Below are 25,189 nucleotides of genomic sequence, written 5' to 3' on the forward strand. Positions count from 1 at the left end.
ATGGCAGGGCCTTCAAGGGTGAAGGTGAAGTGTTAGAGTTTCACATGGCGGCATTTAGAAAGGGGCTGTAAAGTGGTGGTGAAATGGAGGGGGTGGAATACAAAGGACCAGGGAAGGAGCTGGGAAGGGGGCTGTTAGATGGAGGGAGAAACAGGGTGGTATTGGGCCCCAAAAGGTTGGGGAGGGGACTGTTAGGTGAAGGGGGGGAACAGAGTGGTGTCAGGCCCTAGGAGCTTGTGAAGGGTGCTGTTAGGTGGGGGGGAACAGAGTGGTGTCAGGCCCCAGGAGCTTGGGGAGAGGGTTGTTGGGAGGGAACAGGGTGGTGTCGGGCCCCAGGAGGTTGGGAAGGGGGCTGTTAGGTGGGAGAAGGCAGGATGGTGTTGGGCCCCAGGAGATTGGGGAGGGGAATTGTATGGGAGCAGAAGGGGAGCTTGGGAGGGGAATGGTGGGGGGGCGGAGGGGACTGCAGGGTGGGTGGTTACCCATAGCCCAGGAGTGCCCCTTCCGGGACTAGAAGGGCAGTAGCACGTCTCGGACTCCCAGCAGCTTCGGGCATTCCCCTCCCGATTTGGGCCTGCAGCTCCGCCTCCCCCGGGGGCGGGGCCGGGCCGCCTATAAGATGCGTGGCTGTGAGGTTCGTTCAAGCCGTTTGATCGTGTTGCCACAGCCGCCTGCTCCGCTAGCGGGACCCGAGCACCATGCAGCTGCTGTCAGCAAGGCACCCCGGGGCGCTCTGCGCCGCTCTGCTTCTCCTGGTAGCCGCCAGCGCCGTCTCCGCCGAGTCGGTGAGTGCCCGCCCGCGCCGGGGGGTGTCGCGGGGCTCCGAGCGAGGGGGGCAGCGCTCGGGTCCGGACTCCCTCTTTGCAGGCTACCGGGGTCGGGTCGGCCTCTTGCCACTCGCTGTGTCCCAGATGGTCCCTCACGGCCCAGCGCCAGGGAAGGGCTGGGGAGCGGCCGCACCACGGCCCCAAGCGGGACAGCTCTCCTAGGAGTCTCTTCCCGTCCCCGTCCCCTGCTGGTGGGGTGCGTGGGTAGGGCAGAAGGCCTCCCCGTCCCGGGGGTGGACAGCGACAGCCCTTGGCCGGACGTTGCCTCCTGCCCACCTCCTGCGGCCGCCCCCGGGCTCCAGTATCCGCACATGGCGCAAATAGTGCCCAGCCCTCATAGCTGGGGTATGAGTAAGGCTGCCCCAAACCCCGGCTCTGTGGCAATCGCCTCCCGTCACCGGGACCTGCTGAAATCCCCCTCCTACGGCGCGCCCCCGCAGCTGCGGTTTTCCTTTACCGTGTGCCAGTCCCCGATTTCCCCGGGCCGAGAATACCGGGCTGCCGAGGGGAAGCCCAGATAAGCGGCTGAGCTTCCTTCACCAAAGGGCTCCCGCACCCATACTCCAGCTGGGGTAAGAACAGCATTGCTCCAATTCCATCCTCGCCTCATGATCTCGAACTAGATCTAATTCCTCTCTTCAGGGGGCGTAATGGATTATAGCCAGCCTTGTTAATGGAGGAGAAGAGAAGTGTTATACAGGCTTTCCCAGAGCTCAAACACCCCACTCTCCCCCCCCCCCCATCTTTCGGTATGATTAAGCTGTGGAGCCAGGATTCCAGGTTTAGCTCCCCCAAATATCCTGTGAGACTTTGTCCTTACCTGACTTAATATCGTATGTGCTGGTGGCAGAAACCTGGCTTTTCCCATCAGGAGGAAATTAGGTTTTTCCAAGGGAGAATAGAAAGGCCTTTCTTTCCAGATGATTTTGTCCCTGCTTCTGAAGCAATTTATAGCCATTATCCAGGGAGGGAACATGCTACTTGGCAGGAGGCTTTGGAGTAAATATGGCCACAATTTTCCCCACTTCCATAAACTTTGAGTAGGTGAAAGGGGCAGATGTATTTAAGGCTGTCCCTGTCTTGTGGTTTTAAACTGTCCCTAGTTTTGCTGGCTTGTGTATTGAATGGAGTGGGATGAGGGAGAAGAGTAGCTGGTTTCCATCTGAAAATATCCTGATGATAGGACCGCGTGGCTTGATGGATCCTGAACTGCTCACCGTTATTTATGTATTGATGACCGATTTCTATTGTTTAATTGAGTAACACTTACTTGGCTTGCCATTCAAATGGATCTGCCATTTGCCTTTGCACTGCTATGCTTCCAAATACCATTTTCCTGTCTACCTGAGTTTTACCCCCCAGGCTCAACTCCTATCCTGCTCCCCACTTGCCTCTCTACACCAAGTTCCTCGTTTTCTTCTCAGTCCTTACCACATTTTTTTCCTCTGCTGGGTCAGAGACTCCTTTCCTCTCCCTTCTCTGTGCCAACATTGGTTCCTCCAGCTCCTTCTGATTATTCACAAATCTTCCTCTTTTCATCTCCTATCAGGCGATACCTCTTCTGATGCTGACCCTACTTTCTTACCAACCAACTTACCCACCCTCCTGCCCTGCAGGCTCTGTTTTATCAGCATTAGTCCCATGCCTTACAACCTTCCTCCTTCTACTCACTCTGCAACTAATCTACCACAATACATGCTGTTTCTTTTGTGCTCCTTTACCACTGTGCCTTCCCCTTCTGATTCTGCCTCTGTGACTACCATGCCCTTGGATGGACCCTGCTCTTCTTGCTTGTCTGTACCCCAGTAGTTCTCAAAGAGGCTCAGGAATGGGCTAACAGGGATGCTGCAGGTTATGCTTGAGGTGCAATGGTAGAATTTGGGGAAGGGGGGGCAGAATTTGCATGTCAAGGATATAGATTAGGATTGGAGAGCAAAGATGTATGGAAATCAAAAGCCTGAGGGAGGATGGAAAGGAATTTTTTTAAAATCCCCCAACATTATCATATTTTGAACTTGTAAGGTGCTCAGATATAGTGAGTGCTGTAAAATGTAATTACAAGCGTCTCTACATGTAGTTCTATTGGGACCCCTCATTTTTATGGGCATTAGACCCTCTCTAATTTGCAAAATGAGTCAGGACCCTGTACAAACACCAGGCGTGTATGTAACTCAGAGGGTTTCTGGCTTTTAGCTTTTAATTTTAACAAGTGTCTACGCTCCAGTCAGAAGGCATCCTGCTTTGGTGCTGGTTAGTAGGGATTGCATTGGGACTGGGGCAATTGCAAGAGACTAGAGTATCCCCAAACTAGGTTTAATTGTCCCCATTGTTTCACTTGCAGCCTGAGGCTCTATAGGCAGGTCACCACTTATTACTTTTTGTTCAAGTTTCTGCCCTGAAGCGCTAATCCAAGATGCTGGTGGTTTAGCAAGAAAGCTCTCAGGCCAGAATACATGAAGTGTCTACTCCTTTAACATTTGGCAGCCCTCTTTATGACCAGCTAGCCCGAGTGAATTCATCAGATACCGAATCCTTGTCATGGCTGCCATCAGGCACAACTAAATCCAAAGCCTAGCACAGGGCAAAAACGTCTTGGGTAGTACAACTTTTGGATGCTCTTTGACCACATTTGGTATGAAATTAACATTGCAACCTAGTGTGCTTGGGGAATATAATGGGCTGTGGATTTAGTAGGCTGTGTCCTAAAGGGTTCCGATGCCTCCAAAGAAAACACTTCTGCATAGCTGTATCTATAACTCCTTATGCTGAGTTTACAGAACACTCAATACAGCATATTGCCCTATGCTTCATTAGTTTGGCTGTATTCTAGTGTTGCCATATTGACTTTATTTGCACCACCAAGTTTGCTTTAGTAGAATGGGCCAACCCCCACTGAGGAGCGGTCTCTGGTGATGCAGCATCTAGGTTAGTGTGGGAGTATGTTGGTACAACATGCTGGATCACACAGCATGTGGCCTGTAATTTTTGTACACCCAAGATATGGAGAGGGTGCAGACATATTGTTGAGACTCCACAGGGCATGGAGTCTATTTTGTGTTTGTGTAAGGACAGGGCCTTGAGGGCTATGTGATCCTGTATGGTGATGTTCCCGCAGAGCCTGTACAATGCAAGAGCCAGAAATGCTTTGGAGCAAGCTCTACTTCTTTCAAGTGGCATGTGATGCCCCATGCGGCTCTCGCTGCAGCCAGGCTTTCTCTGGCTGAGGCAGCCTTACCACATGTAAAAGGGCTGAAAATATTCCTGAAAGCTCCATGGCATAATTCCTATGCTCTGGTTATGTTAAGTAACAGACTGGATCATGTTAACATGATGTAATATTTAAATGTGAGACCATTCCTATGAGCTCCATTGATCCTACGTACCTAAAACCAATCTTTGAGGTGCTGTGCTTCAACCTTTTAGGGGTTGGCATGCCAGATCATAGCACCATTTCATATACTAGTCCTGCACTGATAACATCCAGATGATCTCTTTAATCAAGCTCTTATTAAATGGGAGATGTGAGGGGAGAGAAGGGGTCTGAGTGAAGCAGGTAAGTAGGCTCTGCTTTTCTGCTGCAACACCTGCCTGCTTTATTACTAATGCTTCAAAAAAGTGTTCACACTTCCCAGAACTCACTGGGCAACTGACTGGCTGAGCTGATGTTTTGTTGATGGTGGTATTTGGAAAGTAATGCAGCATTATTAATGTTTAAACCGGTTTGGCTTGTCCTTCTACCACCAGTCCCTGAGGCCTGTTCTTTCTGCTCTTTGCCCAGTTTCTCATCTGTCCCTCCCAATCAAATCAAGATATTGCTATCTGCATGTATAACTTTATTTTCCATCTGCTTCACCTTCTGACTTGGGCAGGCTCATGGAGTGGGTGTGATTTAACTTGGCCAGAACAGTACCTGTCCGACATAGAGCAACAGACTGTATTACAAAGACTAATGCACCTGGAACAGAGTTTTGAAGGAAAAAGAGGAGATGATGGGCTCTTGTCACTAAATCAAATGCTTTTTAATGCATCTTCTCAAACTAGCAGCTGTATTGGAGGGAATAGACCAGTGGTTTTCAACCTGTGGTCCATCAGAAGTGTTGTCGTTATCATAGATGCCCACAGTTTAGTGCCCTTTTCACGGTGCATCAAATGCCATGCTGAGCACGTGCCGCATTTACAGTTGAATTCTGTTCAGTCAGTCTTTAGTCTAAGACTTCTGTGGTAGGGGTCCTTGGACTACAGGTTGAATTTCCAAAGAGGTCTGCACCACCATTTGAAATTCATTAGGGGTCTGCAAACGAAAAAAGGTTGAAAACCACTGGAATAGGCAGTTAGTTGCTTTTAGTTTTTAGCACTTCACAGAAATGTTTCTAATATGCAAATTGGTTACACCCAATAGGGTGGGAGTGATATCTGTGTAGTCCCTCAGTTGAGTACTCTGAATACTAAGAACAAGATCTTCATCAGTAGCTTTTACGCAGGAGTCCCCAGAGCCCTTACTTGTGGCCCAGAGAATGAAATCCTTTGGAAACTGATTGGCAAGATGGATCCCTGAGAGGAACTTCTCTCATGAAGTAGTCTCCACAATGGAAGCTGGGGAACAAATTCCTTGCATAAGTCACTTTGCTGAGTCCCCTATTTGAGAAGAGGTCAAGAGGGCTCTTGCATTCTGAACAGATGGAGGTAGCCCAGGGCTGAACTCACTTTTTCAGAGAATTCTAGTATTCGAGACTTCCAAACCCATTATGTAGTTCTGGGTCTCCCAGTTTGAATTCATCCTTAAACATGGAACAGGTACAGAGAAGGGCTACTAGTATGATCTGAGGAATGGAAAACCTGTCTTATGAAAATGTCAGAGGGGTAGCCGTGTTAGTCTGAATCTGTAAAAAGCAACAGAGGGTCCTGTGGCACCTTTAAGACTAACAGAAGTATTGGGAGCATAAGCTTTTGTGGGTAAGAACCTCATTTCTTCAGATGCAAGTCACTTGTAAGTAACAGTAAGTGAGGTTCTTACCCACGAAAGCTTATGCTCCCAATACTTCTGTTAGTCTTAAAGGTGCCATAGGACCCTCTGTTGCTTCCTTATGAAAGGAGACTCGGAGCTTGGCTTGTTTAGCCTAACCAAAAGAAGGCCGAGGGGAGATATTATTGCCCTCTATAAATATATCAGAGGGATAAATACCAGGGAGGAAGAGGAATTATTTAAGCTCAGTACCAGTGTGGACACAAGAACAAATGGATATAAACTGGCCATCAGGAAATTTAGACTTGAAATTAGACGACAGTTTCTAACCATCAGAGGAGTGAAGTTCTGGAACAGCCTTCCAAGGGGAGCAGTGGGGGCAAAAGACATATCTGGCTTCAAGACTAAGCTTGATAAGTTTATGGAGGGGATGGTATGATGGGATAGCCTAATTTTGGCAATTAATTGATCTTTGACTATTAGTGGTAAATATGCCCAATGGCCTGTGATGGGATGTTAGATGGGGATGGGAACTGAGTTACTACAGAGAATTCCTTCCTGGGTGTGTGGCTGGTGAGTGTTGCCCACATGCTCAGGGTTTAGCTGATCACCATATTTGGGGTTGGGAAGGAATTTTCATCCAGGGCAGATTGGCAGAGGCCCTGGGGGGGGAGGGGGTTTGCCTTCCTCTGCAGTGTGGGGCACTGCTCACTTGCTGGAGGATTCTCTGCATCTTGAAGTCTTGAAACCACGATTTGAGGACTTCAGTAGCTCAGACATAGGTCAGGGGTTTATTATAGGAGTGGGTGGGTGAGATTCTGTGACCTGCATTGTGCAGGAGGTCAGACTAGACTATCATAATGGTCCCTTCTGACCTTAAAGTCTATTATTATCCTAATGCTCTACCTTGTTCTACTCCTCCCACATTACTGTTAGTGCACCAGGTCCTTGAGGTGGCTGGCAATGGCTTGGCAAAGATACGTGGACTGTTTGTCTGCTGAAATCCACCTCCAGTCCAGCAGCTGTGAAAACTGTTGTTTATGGCTGGATACCATGGACTCTTCTTTCTGGTTTTGGGTTGGGAGAGGGGACAATGGCCCTTCCAATGTGCATGACTTGAATCCATTTCAGGATATGCTCTCTTATCCTGCTGTTCCTGCATAGTGTCTGGTGTCTTGTGTTGCCCTATTTCTGTCCTATTTCCCAACTGTAAGGCTGAGATCTGTTAACTTGACTTCTAGCCTAACAATGGGGAAGAGAGTGTCTGCCTTCACAGTGCAAACTTCAGCCTGTTTTTACCACACTTCAAACTCTTATTGCTGCTGAATATTCTATTGAAATCTCGCTTGCTGCTAGAATCCATTTGGCTGACTCTGAATCCTCACTTGGTTTGATTCTCTCTTGCTTTTTAAAAAATAAAAATAAAAAGTCCTAAAGTGGGAGAATCTTGTTGCTCTATACATGGTGCTCGCTAAATGCCTGGTGTGATTTGGGCTGGAACTGCATCTCTGGGAATAGTGTGGTATAGTGGGTGCTAGTATCGGTAAAATAAGTAACCTCTGTTGTCAAAGTAGCCCCTGTTTCACACTGAGATGAGTAGAATTAAATTTGTGTAGTGATTGACAGCTGGGCAATTCTCTGGTGCATAACCCTGCATATAATGGACTCCCCCAAAATGGAAAATATCTTCACAGCAGTGTAGAGGTGTGTGACTTCATGTTAGCTTTATCCTGTCCCTACAGGAGGCTTGCTCTCCTGGCTGATCTGAAAAGGGGTTTTATTCCTTTTGGGTGCCACTTTAACCATGTTGGTTTAGCAATGGATTGTAGTTAGGGAAGCAGAATCCCCTATGTTGACACACTTATACCTGTATACAGGTGCTGACAGAAATAAGCTACATGGTAGACCTTTTTTCTGTCATCACCCTTCTACTGCTATAACTGTCAAACGATAGAGAGTTAGGGAAGTGTACAACCACAATATAGTTAAAGCAGTCAAAAATTGTGTAGACCAGCTGTGAGTATATCTGACCTCTAAACTGTTTCTATCAGTGAGCAAGTGGATGCTTGCTGAAACCTGGTAGAATGCAGACCCTTTAGATTAAGGCATGAAATGATTTGCACTAGAATGGAGCTGTTGTGGTAAGGCAGGGCTGAGTTCATTACTAGGGAATGGGATGGGGGCAGTGTGTTAAATATTTCACACTTTAGATGTGGTAAGTTACTGCATTGCTGGGCCATAAAAGATCCTACTTGAATGTGGCTGCCTTGGCTTTTTATTGGATTAAATACTTCAGACTCCCATTTCCAGTTAGGACAGAGTGGGTGAGAATTTTCACTTAGTGTTGGATACATAGATTAAGTTACATATTTAGAACCTAATGCCTCTTCGTCATACAGATGAGTTGCTGAAGCATTAAAGCCACAGCTGCCTCTGTTCAGAACTTCTCCAAGAACTTCTTACTAATAATAATAGAGAGATTACATTCTGATTTGGACTTGTGGAAGTCACACTTCTAAAACAGAAGCTTGTTGGAGTCTGAAAATTACTTTTTTTAAGGCAGAAGTTTGCTGTGGTTCTGTAAACCTCTTGTCAGCACTTGAGTAATAGTTTTTTCTCTTCTGAGAATCAGTGACTCAAACTTTCCTTGATGTTGCAGTTCTGGAGTGTGAGGCGGGGTTGAATTTTCTGGAGGGTAGCAATTCTTTAATTAACAAAACCACCCCCACCCTCTTTTTTGGTGCAGTGAAGACACCCTGTATCTGAGGCTATTCCAGCTGGACAGATGTATTATGAATTTTTTTTTCAGTCTATCACATCAGGTTCTGGCTACTTCTGATGACCAGAGACTGAATTATTGGACCAATGGCCTGATGTAGTGTGGTGGGAGGAAGATGTACCTAGAATGATGGACCATTGTTCAAATTTGATAAGGCTAAACTGCAACTCCTAAATGGGATTTCTTCTCCCTGTCTGGCATTATGAAATTAGGAATTTGGTCAGTACAGCAAGCTCTCCTGGCACTGTGATTAGAGTCACCTGTTCTAACGAGACTGGGATCTTTTCTTAAAGTGGTAAGGATTCCAATTTTATTTCTGAGTCCATTTAAAAAGACTGCTTCTACTTGTGGTGGTAGGTGGGGGAGACTTCATTTACTAGAATTCATTTATATGAGGATTTTTTCCAAGAAAATAAATATTTATTACAAATTGAAATGCATACTGGATACAGAATATTCTCTCTCATGCTCTGAAGCCTCTTATATAGGAGGCTGTTTATACATTCTGTCTTGGCACTAATTCTAACTAAAGGTCAAGCATCAGAAAAACTGTTGTATAAACATGAACAGTAATAATGTGCCTTGTCATTGCATGCTGGTAACTAAATGCCTTGTTAGTGCTGTGAGGTCCATGGATTCCAGAAGCCAAAGAAGGGGTGAACAACAAAATGTTCTGGTCTTCTAGATTACTAGCATGCATTTAGAAAGATTTCCTCTCTCTCCTCCCCCCCCCCCCCCCCCCCCCAAACACGCAGATGATTGGAAGTCAAGGAGGGAGAGTGTATGTGTGTAAAGCTGAAATATTCCTTTGTCGGAGGGGGCGGGAAACCAAGCCCTAGAATGCTGGGGTGCTGTAAGCATGTTTAACTTTACTATGTGACTTGCATGATTCTGGGAAAGTGTGAGTACCTGGAAATAGTAAAGACGTGGGCATTAGCTTTCTGGGCCTGGACAAGACCTTAGTGGTGCCTTTCTTAGCTACGCTTAAAGGCTTTTCTGGTTTAACTACACTCTTAATTAAAAATAAATAAATAAATAAAGTCACATCTATGCCAGCAAAACCTTCCTAAACTAACATAGCTAAGTGTAAATCAAACCTAAATCTCTAGTCTCTTGATATGATTAAACTTAAATAGATTGTGGGGGAATTGAAACACTTTCAAGGTGCAGTATCAAGATCTCAACTGTACAAACAAGCCTAGATTAGTGGCATGTCAGGCCATTTTAGCTCTGTATTGGGCCAGCTAGGAAAGGCACCAAACTTCTGCTGTGTGCCTTATTCTCTTTGAAGTCTGATCTTGCTAACACTGTTATAAAGGTGCAAGACACATGAGCTAGTAATGTAATACACACGTAAAAGTTTTTAAAAAAAACAACCCCAAAACATAACAGCCCTGCAAAATAACTTGTGGGATTGAGTTATGCTCTAGGAAGGTTCTCCAGATGTTTCCCTCAGGTGAGGGAAGGAGAAGACTAAACTTTGGAAAACAGGTAAATTACATTGCATTCTTTGACTCTGGCCTTTTATATACCAAACTTTGATGTTTGAATGAAAATCCCCTGATAAGAGGATCATCTCCCTGGGAGAACAGGCAGAATGGACTCTTCCCACCCATACCCTGAATTTGGACACTGTGGCTGTCAGTGGCTGGCTTTATTTATCCTGCCTTGAGCTGCTTATCTGAATCTCTCTTTAAAACATGAGTAGATCCCTGTGGTGAAGATGCTGAAATTAGACTTGGTAACCAATAGATACTTAAGATTCCAAACACCTATAGCTGGTTCATCAGAAAAGGTTATGATGCTACTTAATGAGTCCCCTTGCTTTTAAAAAGATCCCTGCATGTGCCCATCTGTCATGGGAACTGTACAACCTCTTTTATGGCTCTGTTTGCTAATTATCAGACTATTAAAACAAGAAATCCCTCCCAGTCAATTCTTTCTCCTCCTCTTTGCATCTTCTGGAGGGTGTGTGGTGTGTGTTTTTTTTTTTTTTTTTTTTTTTTTAAGTAACACTGACACCTAGTCTTAAATAAGTGTGGGCTCTGTTAGGCAAACGCACATGGGTCAAAAGATAACAGAGCCCAGAGAGCATGAAACTCAAAATACAATGTTACCAAGAGCTTGCTCTGGATTATATATTGGAACTCACTCTCCTTGGGTTCTGGCTACAGTAAAGCCCTCTTGCTGAATTGGTGATGGCAAATTGACTTCTCTGCTTAGTACATTATAATCTATTGCTATGGGATTATCCTTTCACTGCAGGGTTGGCTGATGGCGGGGGTGGGGTTAAGCCCCTCATTGCCACAGTATTTAAAACATCACAATAGGAATGTATAGGAAGAATAACAAGTGATTCTATTCTTACTGCTATCCACCGGCTAAGGTTCTTGGTAGGGAACCTGAGGTGGAAATGCAGAAGGACTGCACTGTAATTGAAAGTGAGTCTCCGACAACTAGAATATGCCTGCCTACGAACTTGTTCTTGCTCCAGTCTCGTTGCCACCCAGACACCTGGACGGTAACTGTCTGCAGAAGTCCTGGCCTGCCATTCTGTCTCTTGCCACTTCCTACTCAGCACAGGCTTCAGGATCTAACCTAAAGGTCTGGGTTTATTTTGGCAGTTTGTTGACCTGAGGACACCCTAGCCAAGAAGTTATGTGATAGTTTGGGTGTAAAGGTAGTTTTTGCCTAGTGAGAGTTGCTGCTGCTTTAAGTATATTGGAGGAAATGCACACTGGCACTTTCTGTCTCCGAAAGCTCCTCGAACAATTGGCTCAGCAGGCTCCAGCCTATTTAAGTGCATGCACGTGCAGGGAAACCTTGATTAAACTCTTCCTTGGCACTAAAGCCAGAAGGGGCCATCTATCCTGTGAATAATGTGGAGCAAGCTGACTAGCAAACAGTCACCAAAGATGATCAGAGGGCACAGTGAGCCAGCTAATGTGGATTTGTTACAGTACTTGCTATGCAGAGGAACGCTGATATAAGATGTGACCTGGATTGAAATAAGGTTATTTGCTGTGCTCCCAGGCATAGACAAGATTTCTTCAGTGTCTCTGCTAAGGAGTTTATGTATCTAAAGAGGAGGAGTTTTGGAGTGAGGAAAAGAAGCAACCCACTTTCTGCTGGTGAGATTTGGGGCTTGTTTACTCTCTGGGAACTACAGTGGCACAGCAACAATGCTGAAGTGTAGATGCTTTCTACAGTGATAGAAGTGGTTTTTTCCATCATAGTAGGTAACCCACTCCCCTGAGCAACAGTAGCTAGGTCAGCAGAAGCATTCTTCCATCAACCTACCCACATCTACACCAGGTGCTAGACTGGCATAGATACAGCACTCAGAGGTGTGAATTTTGCACACCCCCGAGCAACATAAATGTCAATCTAAAGTTTAAGGGTAGACCAGGTCTTTGTGCTCACCACATACAGAAATGCTCGTTAACATGGGAATAACTCTACTACCGCAGCGTGCAGGACCCCTCAAAGTTAGAGTTCAGTCACATGTGACTTTTTCCACAGTAGCAAGCAGTCACACAAGACGGAAGTCTCTAGAAACTCTTGCTTCTGAAGCGGTGATTTCCTTCTAACAGAGCTTTTAATGGGAGAGGAGGATATTGTCTGTGCTTTAAAGGGGCAGATAGATGGTACCATACCCCATGGCACTACAGTGCATCTGTTGGAGAAGCTGGAAGGGAACAACAAGTAGCTCTTGTTTTGGAGGTGTTTTGAGCCTGATGTTACTCCAAAACATCTCTTTAGGAGAGAGCAGTCTGGTGGATATTGTAAAATATGCTAAAATGCTCTGAGGTTCGGTATCTGAAGATCACTGAATTCTCTGGAAGGTTCTTCTTGAGGGCTTGTTAAAGTAACTGTCTACTACTCTCCCTCCCAGCAAGAGAGAGACTAGGCAAGCCTGGGCACAGCGGTGCCATGTTGTGAGTAGGGGGCAGGGGGGAGTGCCAGTATGTAAGCATGTGAGTTAAGCTCTGTCTGCACTGCTTTGTCACTCCTGCCCCTTACAACTTCCCCTCAGGTTGCTCCCAGATCATTAGTGTAGACAATTTGCATTTTAAATTTTAACTATGGTGTCCTTTACATCTGCTCAAACTGACCAGCTCTAGCCAATGTGGTGGTTAAAATGCTCGCAACTATCAGTTTGTGGTCTACACTAGCACTCCCACCATTGTTACCTATGGTAAGAAAGTGTAGTGGAAAAAACATGTAGTAGACAAGGCTTTCAGGAAAGAGATTAAGGAAAGGAGAGAAGGAAACTGGAGGAAAATCATGCAAATTATAATGATGCAAATCAGACAGCACATACTGTAGAAGAGTCGAAAAACTGGAATGAAGGAATAAAGGGGAAAGGTGGAGGGGGGGGGGAAGCAAGGCATTCTAGCATTAAAATACATTAAAAATAACAAGACAAGTATAATACACAAAGTTTAAAATCTTTTCCAACAGATTGGAGTAGAGAGGAGCCCCATGTAAGTAAATCGGATAGAACAAAGGGCTGTGGGTGGAAAATTCCCTCCTGTCCCAGGCTTAGCTCCTTTGTTTTTAGGAACATGGTTTTTGTTCTTTTGCCTACCTTGTCTTCACGGCTCTTTTAGCACATGCGCGCTGCAGCTTGCTGGCCTCAGCACTTCCATGACAGTATCAGATTTCCAGTGGTTTACACTTAGTTTGACAAGCTGGATCCCAGCCATGTGTCATGGTAGGACAAATCCATTTTGGCCAAGATTACTTCAACAATGGCTTAGTTTCTGGGATTTCCTGATACAAGAATAGCAACTCTGTGGTGGCCTGGAACTAAGGGCGAAGGGGCAGAAGTGAAGTATTTAAGTGAATTCAGTGCTAATGTCAGGACAGCCATGGGAGACTTCAGTCAGTCACATCACAAGCATCAGCAGTGAAGCGACAAGTATGTACTCTACCAGTGTGCCACGCGTCCCTGCCCTTGAGGGGTTACATCTGGTGCTGACACAGTTCACTTTCCATGGTCTAGGTCCTTGGCCTCTCTGCTGACACATCCAGCAAGAGGGCTAATTAGTGTCAGTTGTGATGGCTTTTGTGTAGGCATGCTTCTTTTAAACGCAGATTCTTAGAGTACCGGCTCTAGGGCTGGCTTCAGTATTGTGTAAGCCCCATTTTGAGAATCCTTTAACTTGAAATCTAGATGTGCATTTTAGTAATATGACTTCTGCTGCATGGGACATTATGGGTGTCTGGGGAGAATGGGAGTACGCTCTGGTGTCATAAGATAAACAACGCATGCCACTCCTTTCTAAAGGCTCCTATTGAAGCCTCTGAAGTGAAGCCAAGAGCAAACACACTAAATGATTCAGTTTTAGGTCAGCTATGTTGTAAGGGCTCTTGTTTCTATCCTGAATTCCCAACTAATATGTTAGCCTATAATGACTCTGTTCTAGTCCCTAAATCCACAAGCTTTAGCATATTCTCGAAACCATTCCAGTCTGTCTGGGTAATTGGGGATCCAACAATCCTCCCGACAACTAAGTTGTGTGAGTAGTTTTCCTTGAGTGGTTACAGTTTAAAAGCCCTAGGCCTCACTGTGGACAGCTCAATGGAAAATTTCTGCTCAGTGTGCAGCAGAACTACAAGAAGCAAGGAATTGGCTGGAGAAGAATACTGAAAAGATTCAATACTATTCTATAAATCCATGGTATACCCTCACTTAGAGTACAGTGTTCAAACCTCAGAACACAGAGTGTATTCAGAGATAGCAATGGAAATGACTAGAGGAACACAGTCTTGCATTAAGAGACTGAAAAGGTCAGGACTACTGAGTTTAGTGAGGGGGACAAGATGGTTCTCACTATAAAATGGTGTATAGAGAAGGTAGATCAGGAACTTCTAACTTCCCCCATGTCTTGTAACACAAGAACAAAGAGACGTTCAATGAAACTGAAAGGTGGCAAATTGAAAACTAAGAAATATTTTCACACAATGCACCATTAGTGTGGAACTTACTGCTTGAAGATATTGAGACAAAGATCAAAGTAGAATTCAAAAGGATTAGATATCTATTGTGATCTGGCTGTACTGAGCAGGATAATTGCTTTAGAGCACAAATCAACTACTGACAAGACTAGGAAGAAACTTCCCATCTGGGCAGGCTAACCAGTATGGAACGTCTCACATCTTCCTCTGTCAGACCAGGATACTGGACCAGATGGATCCCTAGTCTGATCCTGTATGACTCATTCTCAAATTCACTGGGTGAGGAGCAGGGGGGACTTGCAGCAGGACTTGTCTGGGTTGGAGTCACTTTCCAGTGGTCATATGAATGGATGTGTATGTGTGAGACACACATTCTGTTGAGCAATCTGATGAAAATCAGTTCTTGATTTCCTAGGTGTTAAAATTAAGAATAGAATTCTTTTACTATCAGTAAACATGATTATCGGCAAAGGAGCCATCAGACCAACTCCCCATACCTCTGACTTTGCAGGGTGCAAATAGTTAACTAAGTGCTGATTTGCCTCTCTTGTCACTTCCCGCCCTCTCAAATTTGGCCCAGGTCCATGTTCTTTTGTCCATGTTCTCTTGACTTTCAACTCACTCTTGTTTACTCCTGGGCTTGTGTACACAGTGCTGGGAAACAGAGACCGCTGAAGCAAGTTTTAGGGCTCCATTATCTGGGTTGTTGGAAACGCTGTAAAGCGCTCCCTGCACTTCAGATGCCTGGGACTCTGCATGTGCAACCCCCATCCAGCTCACTTTCTACCAGCCTTCAAAGAAGCATGGAGTGAATTCAAACATTGGTGTGTTTGATCAGAGACAATGGCCAGCACTAAAAGTTGATCATGTGCATTTCATGCCCTTGCCCTAGAGAATGTTACTCATTTTCTGCTCCTGTGAAAGGGCACGGTAAGCTATGGCAGTGGTGTGTGGGCTGGAGGAGGCAGGCTTGGTTAGAGTTTACTGTTTTTCCTTCTCAGAACTAGTCAGTGGCGGAGGAAAGTTACATGTTAGATGGGAATTTTGTGGGCGGCAGTGTGAGCAGACTTCACTGTGAGAAGCAGCTAGTGCTGATCTGGGTTTCTGAAATCAAGCCAAAGCCACTCTGAAATTGGACTCCTCATCCGGAGAGGGGATCAGGTATCACAGCCCTGCCAGCTCCTCAGCCTTGAAGCCTTAGGCTTCTTCTACATGAATGATCCATGCAGAGGTAGGGGCCTCCTGTGCATCTTGGCACGTCTAGTGTGCTAATCCTTGTAGTACCTAAACATTAACTTCCCCTGCGTGGATCCTACTGAAGCAGCATGTGAAGGTAAAGGCAGAGTGCATGCATACCTGCACACGCTCTGGCTGGCAGCTAAGAAGTAAACCTCTTTTTGCTAGGCAGGGAAAGCTCCTGCCCTTTCTCCTTCCTTCTATTCCCCTCCCCCAATGATGTTTGTTAATCTTACTTGGCACTCACGTCACTGTGTGAGTAAAAGCTGCTTAACATCCAGAAGAAATCCTGGAACTGGACTTTGGCAGAAGCAACATCCTTCTGTAGTTAAAGGATTCTATTTGCTAAAGCATATTGGCAGTAAGGCTTGACTTCAGCTGCCAGAAGTAGGTGAGGCTGTGCAGTCGTTTAGTCATTCTCTCATCATAAGGGTGGCTGAACTTAGTTCCAGCACAGTAATAGCAGGTGGCAGAACAACTGGCCACAAGCCATTTCGATCCAATGCCAGCCTCCAGCTGGTGACTGCCGAAAGTGTTAGGCCGAATGTGGCTGTGGGGGACATTCGGCAAGTGCCAGATGCTTTTGAAAAGGGGAAGTGGTTCTCAACCTATTTACCAATGTGTTGTGTGCTGCATCCAGTACTACCCATATGGCCCTGAGGATGTCCTATGGGCCACAGGTTGAGAACCACTGGGTTATTAACTCTGTACCCCCCATGGGCTGCAAATTCCCATTTGGGAGGGAGTCTGAATACCTGGAAACTGCCTCCTAGGGCAGCCTGTAGAATATATATATGGGGAAGCAGGGAGACTTTCCTCCAGCTTTAGAAATGCAATGTCCCTATTAGACAATGTTAAAAGAAACAGTAACATTGCACTAAGGCTCTCCCTGAGCCCACAAACCATTGGGGTCTCTCTGAACTGCTCCTGTGTGCCCTTTGCAGGTGTGTATGTGAGGAATGTCACTGTTCCAGATCCACCCTGCAAAGAGCACAGACACTTCACTGTTAACTCTTTCCATTCAGAGTCCTCTGCAAGGTGGGATTTGCACCTAGCTCCAGGGAGGTGCCTGCTTGTTGTGGGTATGTTTTGAGTTTGTGTAGGGAGAAACCTGGAATGAACTTCACCACATTTACCCACACAGGAAGGAAGTGAGATGCCCAACAGCACCCCAGGACCTCAAATAATCTCAACTCCAAGCCCCTAAGAATACTCAATTAATCTTCTATGGGTAAATGTGTAGAAGTGTAGGTCCCTCTGCTACTGCTCATCTCCCCCAGTGTAGCTGTCTGGATGTTTTCCAGGAAGTTACTGTAGATGGAGCATGAGCTTCCCACTTGCATTCTCCTGGGCCCAGGGCCAAATGAGCAACGGCATAAAACACTCCATAGAATCTTATTGACTGCTGTGAGTCAGTAACTTTGTTAGTATTGGACCTCACTCACTTGTACACACAGACAGTGTGTATTTTGATGAATAAGTTCCTGTGATATCTGAACTTGGTGCATTCCAAAGTACCCACTAATAACAAATGTCTACCATTCTTACTCATTGTTGGCTTGATCTAATAAGGCAGGTTACTCAGTCGCTTCAGACTCTCTGATCCAGCCTAGTTATCGCTTGAGCCTCCCTTATTAGGCGTTTGCTTTCTGTCTGCCTGATGGCTCTGATTCACCAGTTGTGAGTACAGTCTGGGTGAGCTGACACAAAGATGTAACCTAGCACACCTGCCAATATTTTGCATGCTCTGCAAGGGAAAACCTCCTCCACCTATTGCCATTGTACTACATGAAAGCTAGTTGGTAAGACAACTCCCACCTGTTCATGCTCTCTGTATATGTGTGTGTGTGTGTGTGTGTGTGTGTGTGTGTGTGTGTGTATATATATCTCCTCAATATTTATTCCACTCTATATGCATCCGAAGAAGTGGGCTGTAGTCCACGAAAGCTTATGCTATAATAAATTTATTAGTCTCTAAGGTGCCACAAGTACTCCTGTTCTATTATCTGGGGGGACACCCTGACTTACTGAATAGTGGCCAATGGGAATCAAACCCTTTCTGTATCTTAATAAAACATCCGCAGTCTGGGATGAGAAGCAGCTTCATCATTCCAGCTGTGGCCTGTGCTGAAGTACCATTTTAGGGAGCCCTGGTGTCTTGGCTAGCTTCAGATGCCTCCTTTCTAACTAAGGTTGGCATAAAAGTTGTCCTATAAATGACCAGTGATGCTGGGAATGTTTGTTCCAGGCTGTATTTCTAGCAGTCTTAGTTGGGGCATAATGGGAGATGAGGAGTCTGGCAGCATCAGACTCTTCTTGGTTTTTCAGGATGCTCAGTTGAGCGTTCTGGTCCCTTTTGACTCTGAAGAGGTGGAATGAACCAGAGCTGCCTGAAAAGCTATTGCATCACTGTTCTAGCCCCTGGAATTCAGGATATGAAGAGAAGCTTCTCATACCCTGACTGCAGAGCCTGGTGGCTGGGGCAACCCCAGTATCTACAGATGTGGAAGTGGATTGTTGGTGTGAGGGGAAAAGACCACTTGTATCTGGCACTGTAATAAAGCTTTTATGGATATACCTATACTACAGTTTTTAGCTCTGCAGCCTGTGCCCCACAAGTTGAGCAGGGCTAGCTGCAGCCATGCCGCAGGTCTCTTATTGCAGTGGGACCATGCCTGGGGCAAGGCAGCAGACAGGCTGCTTTCTGACCCCCCCTCCCCCCCCTCACTCTGCCTTGAAGCACTGAGAGTACTTAACACTGATGATGAAATGGTTCCAGTAGCTACCAGATAAGGCAGCATTCCATCTGGAGGAAGGGAGGGTGAGCTGCTTTGGTGGAGAACCAACATTTTGTGTTCCCCTCCCCACCCCCCAGTCTCCACTTCCCCCCCTCTCCATTTAACCCTGCATCTCCATGCTTGTAACAAGTGGCGCCCCTAGCCACACTAGTGCTCCCAGTATTTCTATCACTAGTGGAGCAGAACTGGTGATAGCAATGGGAATCATTAGCAAAATAAGGCTAGTGAAACGAGTGGTGGTGGCAGCAGCTGTCCGTTCAGTTTGCATTGTACTTCCAACTGTAAGGAAAGGGTTAAATTCCTTAACAAGCAAATGACTTAATGGCTGTGGAATTGTGAATTGCTGCTGGAATTCCACAGCAAATGCTGGATTCTGCCAGTTTGGAAGTGTGGACAGTCCATGATCTCAGTTATGGAATTCTCTCCTGGACTGGCCCTAAAGGGTCACTAGAATTATACAGAATAGTTATGGGAACTTGTATAATCTTGGTCTAAATCTTCTACCTTCACCCCCTATGCCCTGCAGACTGGCTTCAATGTGCTGCTGCTACCACGCTAATGCACATATGTCTGTTAGTCAGATCCCAGTATCATGGTTTTAGTTTCAGATGGGAACTGCTGAGCGATTTGCTTTTTGAATTGTGTGTTGAGGGGACACTTTATACAAATGAGTTCCTGTTTGTGATGCCTTTGATCTTGTCGTATTGTTCCCCAGAATATACAGATGTGAGGAGCAAACAAATTTCTGTTTTAACCTTTGTATGATAAAGTATCTGAATTGTAAATGAAATAATGATGCTATTAAACATACTGGCTTTGGGGTTTTAATGCTACAGGGAGAACCCAATCTAGCTCTTGACACAGGCTTGGAAAAGATTCTCTAGGTATAGGTCCCACTACTCCTCCTCCTGCCTGTCACACTAAACTTATTCCTCCCTTCTACCTCAAGGGGTTTTGCCATGAGCTCTTGCCCAGAAAGCTGTTTTCAGTAAATTCAGACCCTGGTCACTTCATGGGAACCTTCTGAACAGTCTTTCTGGAAATCCCCACCCTGGCTGATCTTTGTTCCTGGCCTCAGAGAACTAGGGGAATTCAGCTGTTTTCAAGCTAGTAAAGGTGGTGCTTTTAGCTGGACTGAATTGAACTTCACCAGTTAAATGGTGAAATATTACTGTGCTGGCTCAACTGATCTGGTTGCAGATGGCTGCTGGCAGCCTGAGAACTGTCTGGGTTTCTGCATAATGTCTAATGCTGGTTTTCCCTTCTCAGGTGAGAGAAACTGAGACCATGGACCCAGAGAGGTATGGAGAGGACTATTTCTCTTCTGGAGCCTTGCCAGATGATGAAGATATCAGTGACCTCAGGCCTGACTTGACCGAAGAGAGTGACTGGTTTTCTGGTTCTGGAGATGATGATGATGGTATGTAGGCAAGAAATAGTCTTTACATTGGAGTCTTCCTCTGAGTATTGCATCTTCATATCTCTGACCTGGAAAAACTACATAGTCCCCTGAGTCTCACAGGCTCTCTAATCCAGTGGCTCTCAAACTTTTTTTTTTACTGGTGACCTCTTTCACATAGCAAGCCTGAGTGTGACGACCCCCCCCCCTTATAATTAAAAACACTTTTTTATATAGTTAACACCATTATAAATGCTGGAGGTAAAACAGGATTTGGGGTGGAGGTTGACAGCTTGTGACCCCCCCCCCCATATAATTTCATGACCCCCTGAGGGGTCGTCCTCCTCTCCCTCCCCCCTCCCCCAGTTTGGGGACCCCTGCTCTAATGGGACTTCCAATGGGCTACACAGTCTGTAAAGCTAAGCTTAGCAAGTCATTGAGAGGGATCAACAGAGCAGCCTAATCAAATACCTCCCATATGGAGGCTTCCTTGGGTGCAGTACACTGATAGGAATGGCAAAAGGGCACCGTGCCATGATGTGGGACTCCTTCTGTCTTCCCTCTCTATGGGGGCATCCAAGTAAGTCACCCCTGTAATGAGATTACATGCTATCTTCAATGGGTAGACAGACAATGCATTACTTAAATCCTTTCCCCCTCTTAATATGAAGGGGCTGTAAAGTTTAAATAGTTTTGTTAAATCTCATCTTCCTCCAGCCCCAATGTTTCTGAATCTTCCCACTTTGCCCCTAAAACCAGTGTAGTAGTGAAAGCTAGTTAAGTCAGTGTTTTCAGAGAACTCTTTATGGCTTTCAAAACTCCTAGCATAAACTAGTTTAAACAGCTCTTTGTTGCCCTTTTTATGTGCACATTGTGTTCTCAAAAGGTAAAGAACAAGCTCTGAAATTAGTACCGGGCATGTTCAGGCAGATCTGATGGTTAGTACCTTAGGGATGGGTGTTCAAAAGAGTGCCCTCCTGAAGCCAGCCTAGCACACAAGAGCATATTCGCTTTCTGAGCAAATCCTGGTACCCTGCAGCAAGAGCCACTTGATGGAACTGAAGATTTCTTCTCTGAAGGAGGTAATCTTGAGCTTGCATCATGTGGCTTTGTGTAATCAAAATTCTATTTAACTGGTGAAAGTACTTACAGATAAGAGGGAACTTTAATCAAAGTAGAGCCCTAGTTAGACAATAGCAGCTAGTGCTGCTATATAGTGTGTGCCTGGGCTTTGGGAAAACACTCTGAAAGCAAAGGGAAACTAATTCTGTATTGTTTGCATGTTATTTAGATGCTGAAGATGACATGACTTCAACCACTGAAGAGAGTCCTATGGTAGGTGGTGGTGTTTGAGCACACTCAGAAAAACCTAGCCCAACAGCCCCTCTGTGTAGTATCTGGCCGGCCTGCCTGCCTGTGAAAGGCTCTTGTCACCTTAACCCACTCCTCCTCTTCCTCCCACACCCCCTAAAGCAGCTGGCTTCCACGTCCAGTCCACTGAAATAAGGTGCTCACAATGCACTGAACTCTTAAATGACCTCACCTGTCCTGCCCCTCCTGTCTCTCCTGTTTTGAAGTGTTTTGTAGCTGCTCATGACAGGGTGTGGTTTGTCTCTGCTTTATTCAGCTCTCGAGTGACAACTATATCCCTGAAGATACTGGTAAGGGGACAAAGGATGTGGATGAAAACCTGGTGGTAGAGAATGAACTAACTCCACGTAAAGTCTTGCCCCCTGAGGAACTGAACCCGTCCAACAAGATTTCCATGGCCAGCACAGCTAACAGCAGCCTCTTTGAGAGAACAGAAGTTCTTGCAGGTAACTTCAGTCCCCGAAGTCTATTGACTCATTAGCCACACTGTAAATGTGGGAGGAAGGGGAAATGGGGATGCCAAAAATGGGGTAATGGGGATGCCAAAAATGGGGTTTGATTGTTCCCACTACTTTAGAGGGCAAGAATGCTGACCAAAAGCACACAACCCAACTGGCTTTGTTCTAGTAAGCTGGGAGGCACTGAGTATTAGGGAAGCTTCTGTCCTGCTTTAATCAGAAGAAACTTTTTTTATTCAACTCTGTTTTTTAATTATGGATAAACTGGGTGGAAAGTGACTTCTGGTCTCTAGATGCCATTTGGACTGAAAATGTCACTTTCAGCAAGATGGAAGCTGCCAGTAGAAAGCTCCAAAATGCTGGAACTCTAGGATAGATTTCATGGGTTTATGAGGCAGCTTCTCACAGGGTAGCAGTTTCCTCCTAAATGCTATATTCATTCCATACTCTCTTCCAGCTCTTATTGCAGGTGGGGCAGTGGGGCTGCTGTTTGCTGTCTTCCTGATCCTCCTGTTGGTTTATCGCATGAAGAAAAAGGATGAGGGGAGTTATGATCTTGGCAAAAAACCAATCTACAAGAAAGCCCCTACAAATGAATTCTACGCTTAAAGCCACCAGCACCTTGTGCCCCTCTGGGGAGAAAAACTGACTGTTAAAGCATTTGGACCTCAGCTGAGATGCTCCAAATCAATACTCTTGGATCTAATTTCAAAGTGATTTTTAAAAAAAATATTTCTGTGCGACCCTTCCATCCTGCTAAACTAACAAGGACACAACAAAATGCAAAGCGTCTGGGGGGAAACCTTGTCATGGCTATATTGGGGGGGGCAAGGGAAGGAGTGCAAAAGATTGCCAAATTCTGTATTTTTGGTTGAGTGGAGGGTGTATATAATGCAGCTTATATGGAAGCCAATTGTGTGTGTTTGCATCTGGTGTGCATCTCTCCAATTTGCCTTGTTTTGTAGAAGGTTTTTTATTCTATTTCCCCTGTAGTATTTGGCCTGCTGCAGGACCGCCACATGTAAAACATTTTCTAGAGAATATCTATGAATCTCTTACACTACACTGTACCATTGCCTTATCTGGGAGGAGCTGTGCCCTTGGGAGAAATAACTTTGTGGCCTAAATGGCTCTTAGGGAGAAGTTTCCTCTTCCTTTTTGGCCCTTGGTAGGGTCACAATCCGCAAAAATCAGGAAAGCCTCTTGGCTTGCTTGACTCTGAGACTAACCTTTCCCTGTACCAAGTCTCTTACAGGTGGAGAAATATTACCTTTTAATGTAGGATTTTATAAAAAAATGTTAGTAGGAAAAATAGCCTAATGTTTTATGTTTTGTAGAAACGGTTCTGAAATTTTAAAAAAATCTAGTGTTTAAAAAAAAAAAATCCTAAAAATTTTTTTTTAATCCTTTTTAGTTTCCTTTGGCTGGGCATTTCTCTAGATGTGTATATATATATTGTGTTTTATACAATTCATATTCTGAACTGAAGCAGCATTGACTACAGTATGTTACAGGTTTCTCTTTCTATATAACAGCTACTGTATGCAATTGATATTTATGGGGATTTTCCATAATTTTTGGATTTGATTTTTATAGGATTATTTATGGTTCTTCTCATGTGTTTTTTTTTTTTTTTTTTTTTTTCATTTTTATATATAAAACACTAATATAATGAATCTCTTATGATTGTCAAAACTATTTAAGCTTTATTCTGTGAATTTTTTAATTATAAACTGAAGGCAATAACTTCTGCAAGAATTACTCTGTATGCAAAATTGGATTCTTAAAACATGATTAAAGTATATTGTAGGGAAAGATGGGGAATTTTTTAGCCTGTAATATATTGTAATCAGTCCTATAGAGCTATATATTTTATATATATATTTTTCCAGCAAAGTGTACAAATGTTAAGAATAAAAAGGCTAGAGATTTTTGGGCTTGTGCAGCCTTACTATGTGTAAGGGAGGGCGTATTGGTCTAGTTTATATGCTGCTCTTTGTGCAATGTCTTGTTTATGTTGAATGCAGTAATATTTTCCTTTTTTGTTCATAAACAGCTGGGGGTCAGGCTAATGGTTGCTGAACTAGCCAGGTCACTAACACTCCGCGTGCCCTGAATGCAGTGGCCATCAGATTAACTTCCATGAATTAGAAACAGTTGCTGTGTTTGAAAATGTCAGCCTTGCTCCTTCATAGCCAGGTGATGGAGCGGAGATCCCTTGCCCCTCATTTCAAAGTGACACTTCTAATTTATGGGATGGGATGCAAACAAAAGTTGGAAGCTCACTGTGCAAAGGAAGTAACCTTTACCTTTTCTCTAGCAAAATTGCTGTTCAGTTTATAGGCTAAGCTATTTTTAAGAGTTTGAACTAGTCTCCTTTATTCCCTTTTCCCTTCAGAAGGATGGCTTTCAGTATTTAGAATATTGTTTGATCGTGTCTCCTGCTAAGGTGGCTCTCTGGGAACACTGACTTCCTCAAGCCATTTGCAGTTAACTTTTTTTTTAAAGATGTTCTAGTGTATCATTTTAAGCAGATCCTACCTCTCAGAGTTGGTCCAGTTCCACAAAACATTTTTAGGACAGGCATGCATCTTCTACTCACTACATGGTTTTCTGGCAGTCTTTGGCTAGTTCCAGAATTGGTGTATAAAACACCCACTTATCTTGGTCCTGTTGTATCAGTCTTATTTGCTAGATCTGAGTCGCTGCCTTTCCAGATAACAATGAAGATTACAACATAGCTGACTGTAGGGTGGCTTTTTGTGTATGTGTGGAGAGTGGGGGCAACTGCATACAACATAGCCCATAGTGGTCTGATGTCCTCTTGCACAAGACTGCTTGAAATCCTGCTGGTTCTGAAGGCCCTGGAGAATGTCTTTTTGTAGACCTTAGACCTGATTCTCTTTCCATTTGTAGTTCTGCACCTGTATAATTTAACTGGAATCAGTGCAGTTGCACCTGATTCTAGTGGTGTAAAGGAGAGGACAAGTGGATCTCTTCTATGTTCTATAGCTATGGGGCAAGGGGTCCTCCTCTCTGTGAACTCCCTGCTAAGGTTTGATCCTGTAGCTTGAGAACCCCTGCAACAACGTCTCTAGCAGGAGTTGCCCCTTTTATTTTTATTTTTAAATGGGTTCCTTTCAATTCAAAGACTAGCCTGTCCCAGGGCCTAGCTCTGGAATGAATGAATATGTGGAAACTTTATTTTTTTTTCATTCTGCTGTTATGGAAGTAACCCATTTGCAACTCTTGTCTACAGACAGCGCCACCTGTGAAGCATGAATTTTTTTTTTTAAATGTGTGAAAGAGATTCTCTCATGTAATTGTGCTTTTTTTGTTTTGTTTGGGGTTTTTCCCACTGGTACTTGATCAAATAAACTGGTACTTTCTAAAA

General features: G+C 44.8%; 1 protein-coding gene across 2 annotated transcripts; it reads left to right on the top strand.

Annotated features, from left to right (window-relative positions):
- The first annotated feature begins 589 nt into the window (after positions 1-589).
- Positions 590-25,189, top strand: SDC4 (syndecan 4). Of its 2 annotated transcripts, none has more exons than XM_005295304.4 (5): positions 590-785; positions 19,837-19,987; positions 21,258-21,301; positions 21,594-21,783; positions 22,253-25,189. In XM_005295304.4, the coding sequence occupies exons 1-5, from the start codon at positions 699-701 to the stop codon at positions 22,402-22,404; spliced, it is 624 nt and encodes a 207-aa protein (XP_005295361.1). In that variant the 5' UTR covers positions 590-698; the 3' UTR covers positions 22,405-25,189. The 2 variants fall into 2 exon arrangements, with proteins under 2 accessions (XP_005295361.1, XP_065421978.1); XM_065565906.1 differs by having other exon boundaries at positions 631-785; positions 19,837-19,983; positions 21,257-21,301.

This window comes from Chrysemys picta, chromosome 13 (assembly GCF_011386835.1).
Source record: "Chrysemys picta bellii isolate R12L10 chromosome 13, ASM1138683v2, whole genome shotgun sequence".
In the NCBI taxonomy this organism is placed as follows: Eukaryota; Metazoa; Chordata; order Testudines; family Emydidae; genus Chrysemys; species Chrysemys picta.

Coding starts and splice junctions, on each gene's coding strand:
- SDC4 (XM_005295304.4), top strand. CDS start 699: ATGCAGCTGCTGTCAGCAAGGCACCCCGGGGCGCTCTGCGCCGCTCTG. Junction 21,302..21,593: donor CCACTGAAGAGAGTCCTATG/GTAGGTGGTGGT, acceptor TGCTTTATTCAG/CTCTCGAGTGACAACTATAT. Junction 21,784..22,252: donor GAGAACAGAAGTTCTTGCAG/GTAACTTCAGTC, acceptor ACTCTCTTCCAG/CTCTTATTGCAGGTGGGGCA.